A 6,000-nucleotide genomic window follows, 5' to 3' on the forward strand; every position below is an offset into this window, starting at 1 on the left:
TTAGTCCAAAACCAGAAGATCCATCAGAAGAAGGAATTAAAAACCACGAAGGCCGGGTCGGAACCGGCGGACGGGGAACGGGAACGGGAACGGGAACAGAGGTTAAAACCTTAACAGGACCAGGCACTTCCAGGTCCCGGACTCGCACGATATGGAAATCAGATGCAGAGCCCGGATGAGCGTCAGCGCCTGGCTTTTAAGGTGGGCTGGGAATGGGAAACAGGTGCAGAGAATAAAGTGAAAGGGCTGGAGCACCCTTAAGGAGGGGGGACTAATATCGTGACACTCACATTAATATAATAAAGAGACACTTAATTATATCAGATATAAGAGCAATGAAGAGACACTAAACAACTGGACACAAAGTACTGAAACTCAGAAAACTCCTCCCTCTCTCTGCTTTTCTCCACCTTTTTCTCTCTTTCAATACGTCACTGTAGATAAGCAAAAGGCAAAAAGCTAGAGACGGGCAGACAGATAGACCGAGACAGACATTACGAGTTCACCAAACGGAGAGAGGAACCTATGCAAAGACTGGGTTGAAAATCTGAGGAAAGAAAACCAGAAAAAGAAGCAGAGACTTTTTAGACTTACGGACTATGGCAGAAGATATAACCTACTCAGTCATTGGTTTTTCCACAGTCACTGGACAGAGGACTGCAGATGTCACTTCTCCTCCAACACTGCCAGGACCCCCCCCTAGTGAGTACAGCCCACCTTACAGCTGTTTGTCTACTGCACTGGAGCACTGTGATACTGTCTGTCTGCTGCACTGGAGCACTGTGATACTGTCTGTCTGCTGCACTGTAACACTGTGATACTGTCTGTCTGCTGCACTGGAACACTGTGATACTGTCTGTCTGCTGCACTGGAACACTGTGATATTGTCTGTCTGCTGCACTGGAACACTGTGATACTGTCTGTCTGCTAGACTGTAACACTGTGATACTGTCTGTCTGCTAGACTGTAACACTGTGAAACTGTCTGTCTGCTGCACTGGAACACTGTGATATTGTCTGTCTGCTGCACTGTGAGACTGTGATACTGTCTGTCTGCTACACTGGAGCACTGTGATACTGTCTGTCTGCTGCACTGTAACACTGTGATACTGTCTGTCTGCTGCACTGGAACACTGTGATATTGTCTGTCTGCTGCACTGGAACACTGTGATACTGTCTGTCTGCTAGACTGTAACACTGTGATACTGTCTGTCTGCTAGACTGTAACACTGTGAAACTGTCTGTCTGCTGCACTGGAACACTGTGATATTGTCTGTCTGCTGCACTGTGAGACTGTGATACTGTCTGTCTGCTACACTGGAGCACTGTGATACTGTCTGTCTGCTGCACTGGAACACTGTGATACTGTCTGTCTGCTACACTGGAACACTGTGATACTGTCTGTCTGCTACACTGGAGCACTGTGATACTGTCTGTCTGCTGCACTGTAACACTGTGATACTGTATGTCTGCTACACTGGAGCACTGTGATACTGTCTGTCTGCTACACTGGAGCACTGTGATACTGTCTGTCTGCTGCACTGTAACACTGTGATACTGTCTGTCTGCTGCACTGTAACACTGATGTATTTCGGCTTTACTTTAATACAGAATCTACATGGGTTCATATTTATGTACAGTATAATTCCAGATTTCAACACCAATATTATTTTATTCTATATTAACAATATTCTGTGGTGGAAATATTTGTGAGATGAACAAAATGTTCCTACATTTTTCTAGCTCATCTCTCATAAAGAGTGGAAGTAAACGGCAGTAAGGTACATAGACCTTGTATCTCTCAGTAACAGGAGAGTAGTCTGTGTGGGTTTACTACAGTGATGAAGCTGGAGGGGGAGAGAGAGAAGAGTCTGGCTTCAAGGCCTTAATTTATTCCAACAGCAGGCAATAGATTCTTGCAAAAAGCTGCTGACAATCTTTTGCTACAGAATTGGGTCAGTTGGGAAGGTTTAAGGAAAACTGGTAGGTCAGTATTCCCTGTTGATACGACACTAACTGGAAGCCAGCCTGTTTGTAGCCCTGCTTCCTGCCTCGCTGTTAATGTTGAGGAAGTCCGCAGGGTGAACAAGGGTACATGAAGCAGCAGAGCACAGAGGTGGGAGGAGGCTGGAGGCATGACGCTCTGTGGGCAGCAGTGCTGTGCTCCGGGTATGACCGCGTCTCACACGGCAAAGCCCTGCTGTAGTTGCTCTTCTCTTCCCAGCAGCAGTTTGCAGTGCACGTGCTTTTGTTTTGCACGTGCTGTACGTTCGGCTCTTGTCAGAGCATTATTGGAGATGCAAGCTCTGCTTTATATGAGCACATGCCTCTAATTTAAGAAAACTGGGGTCCATACTAAATCTACTGTATTTAGTGTTATTTCATTATAATCCTAAAGTATCAGGAAGTCACATGATCTGTAAGCCAATTTCACAGAATTCCAATCATTGAGTATTGATCATACATGCAACATCAATGTGTGTGCAAACCACGTCTCAATAAAATATACAGATTTTGTTGAATTATAATAATATCACAGGAGCAAAAGTACAGGTATGCAGTATTATGTCACCTGTAGTGATCCCTGCCTGAGTTTATCTTTTTTCCTCTGGGCATTACTCAGTGAGTGTTCTCTCGTGTTTAAGCTTATTTCAGCACAACCCCACTCTCTTCTCGGCATAAAACACCGTTGTCCCGTGGCAGCGCTCAGCTTTGCTGCCAGCTCATCCTAGAGTGAGAAGTCTGCTCTCTCGCAGGACGTCTGCAGAGCCCTGCTGTCAGGAGAGGCTGCCAGATGTCAATCATACCTTCGCTGCTTCCAAATCCTGTTCCTGTTCCTCAGCAACAGTGTTAAAATAATGCTAGTGGGACTCTCTGCTAGCTCAGAGCACTGTCAGTATCCAGGCAGGCACTGTGCATAGCATGTGCTGACCTGACTTCCTCTTCCTTTCTGCAGTTCACTCCAGCCGCAAGAGCTGGGTCCTCATCTTCCTGGGAGTCGTGACTTGTGTCTTTGTGGTCACAGTCCTTCCGATGGGCATTGCCTGTAAGTACACACACATATCTAATTTACAGTGTATGTATAAAAAAGGAAATTGACTGTGCTGCATCTAACTCGTTTTAAATGGGTCAGACCTCTTGGTGATCAGAGTACAGCAATGAAACGCCGATGAGCCCTGAGGCAAACCAGTTCACCAGAGCTGATGACTTGGACTTTATAATATATTTATATTTAGATGGTTGTGCTTTTCACAGCTAAATAACATTCATTCCCATAAATCCTTGTGACCAGTTGTTACTTGAAATGGAAGTCCTTGTGGGAGTGACTGTAAACCCGACTAACTCTGGTGTGCGATCTGCAGTGTGGAAGACCAACTGTGACGAGAAGGCGCTGGTGAGACTCCGAGAGTCTCTGTGTGGGAGTGACAAGCCTGAGCACACAGGTAACACCGCGCAGCTCATGGTCACAAACCAAGCAGAATCAGCACTGATCTGTGTTACATTTCCACCCAACCTGGATCCGCCAGCTGTGTGTTCTTACACGTCACCCCATCGCAACGGCGTTTTTGCCCTTCTGGGGGGATAGAGGAAGTGCTTGGGGGCCCCTGTCCTGTGCCCTGTACACAGTTCACGCCCTTCACCTCCACAAGATGCCACTGCCGTTCGGAGGAGAAACACACATTCCCCTGATGTCAGCGCCAGGCTTCAGGTGCCCTGGGCAAGCTGCATGGGTCGCTGTTTCACTTGTGGTGCCGAGAGGGCCCCTGTGGACTAGTCCTCAGGGCACATCAAGTGTGCACACCACTTGGGGAACCCTGGTCACACTCGCTTGACGACACGAGCCCAGGTTCAGACCTGTGACATGTATCACAAAGCTCAGCCGCTCTTGGCGACCAAGTTCCTTTACTGATTGAGCCACTGGAGACCCACCGTTACCTGCTTTTCAAGCATCATGTCTCTCCGTGTACATCTGAGAATTGACAAGACCATAAGAAACTCCACACATGACCATTCAGGCAGTCTTGCTCCTCTTCTTCTTGTTTAATGCATGTTTCTTGAAGGATCCTGGGGAATTAGTTCCAACAACAATGGTGGAGCTCTGTTCAATCCTATATGCACATCCCTCTAGTTTGCCCATTGGTGCTTAGGACATCGTTCGACTGCCGGTCTTGAAATCATCCTCTGGCTTGGCTTCAGCTGTAGGGCCATCAGTTGTTCCAGTCACCTAGTGGGCTACTCTCCCCAAGACTGAAGAGATCCCTCAGCCCATCTGGAGTTTCTAAAAACGTGAAAAGTTGTTTATGGAATTGAACCTGTGGTCAAACTCATATCTCTGCTTTGCTCTGTGTGTGTGTGTACAGGGCGGCTGTGTGAATTCTGTCCCAGCGGGTGGGTGAAGGGCTCCAGAGGAAACTGTTACTTTATCTCCCCTGAACAGAAGCCCTGGAGCTCAGCTCGTCAGGCCTGTTCTGAGCTGGGCACTGATCTCCTGGCCATCCAGGACCAAGCTGAGATGGTGAGGTGACACAGAGACCGCAGCACACACAGTGAGACTGAGACAAACTTCCTGACCCAAGACACAGAGGAGCTGTTGAGAATTACATACTTTCACTGACACTGATAGGGACAGATACACTAACATACTAATAACTACTGAGTACCTGACCGACACTAACCTGTGCAAGGAATCACACGCTCACATGCGGACAGGGGACAAGACATGGATCGGAGAGAAATGGTTGTTCTTGGGTAACTCGCTCTATCTCTCTGCAGAAGAGCCTGGAAGCTCTTGTAAAAGACAATTACTTCTACTGGATTGGCCTGAATAGAAGTGACAGCAGTTCAGAATGGAGATGGGTTGATGGCAGAGCTCTGGAGACAGCAGTGTAAGTTTGCAGGCCCAGTGTTATCTTCATGTGTGCTGTTCGAGATAATAATCATGTTATTATGGTTAAACCGAAGCACACTGAGTGATCGTGCCCTCCACGTGACTCCACTCTCTTGCTCTCCCACAGAAGCGAAGTGAGTGTGACTGGAAAAGGTGGGGATTGTGCTGGTGGATTCTGGAGTCGCGACAATGGCACCCTCTTCTCATCTTCCTGCTCAGCAGATGTGCGGTGGATCTGTGAGCGACCGCCCATCCGAGTGTGAGGAGCTCTGGACTCTTCCCAGGGAAGAAGGCAGGAATTTAGGGAGCGTGTGAAACAGAATGGGACTATACGCGCATTGTGTTTTACATTTCTGCACCATAAGACACGACTGCAGCACTAGGACACACACACTTACTGCACATGAGTGCCCAACTCTGCTGGGTACTGTGATAGCCAAAGACAGTGGCCTGGGCTCATCACAGTGCCTCATTTTCATACTGACAGACGTCTGTCTTCCTGTCATGTTAAGACATCCCACTATCAAACATCCTCTCCACTTACAAAACTCCACAGTCGATGAATTGGAGAATCTTTGTAACTTCCAGATCTATAATAAATTGCTGTGTGGGAATTTTCCATATTGTCTATCAAGTGCTTCTACTGCTGTAACATTTTCATCACAGATCACAGTTTCATCAGGCACCAAATCCCTATCTTCTGTCGCTTAAATGGTCCATTGTTTCATTAACATTTCGCTGCCATTTTCTAGAACTCCAAAATCCTTTCTTGAGTTGATAGCAAACAGCATCTTAGCCGGGTTATTCTCAGTGAGGGACAGAGCACAGATTGATCACAAAGCCAGTCACAAGATAAAACTATACCCTGGATGGGTTGCTTCTCATTCTTAAAATATTCAAAATATCCTTTAAGTTGGGAGGTTTAAAGCAAAGAGTGCAAATGAGCACAGAGCTATAACCTGCAGTTCATTGAGTAAAATGATCATTTGTTGTGAAAAACAGGTCTGATTCACAAATTTGCTTTTGAAGCAATTCTGTTCACTAAACAACTGAACCTTGTTTACCAGCTGATAGGTTTTCTCCGTGAGGTGAGCACAGTTCTCATCATCCATT

At 46.8% G+C, this 6,000-nt stretch overlaps 1 protein-coding gene across 2 annotated transcripts in view; it reads left to right on the forward strand.

Moving 5' to 3' along the window:
* LOC148640583 (C-type mannose receptor 2-like) overlaps positions 1–5,506 on the forward strand; it is a 17,236-nt gene extending 11,730 nt beyond the window's left edge. The window contains exons 7-12 of one of the 2 annotated variants that reach the window (XM_088619708.1): positions 643–702; positions 2,956–3,045; positions 3,362–3,442; positions 4,361–4,515; positions 4,773–4,885; positions 5,015–5,506. In XM_088619708.1, coding sequence (XP_088475834.1) covers positions 643–702; positions 2,956–3,045; positions 3,362–3,442; positions 4,361–4,515; positions 4,773–4,885; positions 5,015–5,150 — 635 coding nt within the window. In that variant the 3' untranslated portion in view covers positions 5,151–5,506. The remainder of the gene's footprint in view (positions 1–642; positions 703–2,955; positions 3,046–3,361; positions 3,443–4,360; positions 4,516–4,772; positions 4,886–5,014) is intronic. The other variant, XM_088619709.1, reaches the window with a different exon arrangement.
* The last annotated feature ends 494 nt before the right edge of the window (positions 5,507–6,000 follow it).

This window comes from Lepisosteus platostomus, chromosome 25 (assembly GCF_059453375.1).
Source record: "Lepisosteus platostomus isolate fLepPlt1 chromosome 25, fLepPlt1.hap1, whole genome shotgun sequence".
Classification (NCBI taxonomy): domain Eukaryota; kingdom Metazoa; phylum Chordata; class Actinopteri; order Semionotiformes; family Lepisosteidae; genus Lepisosteus; species Lepisosteus platostomus.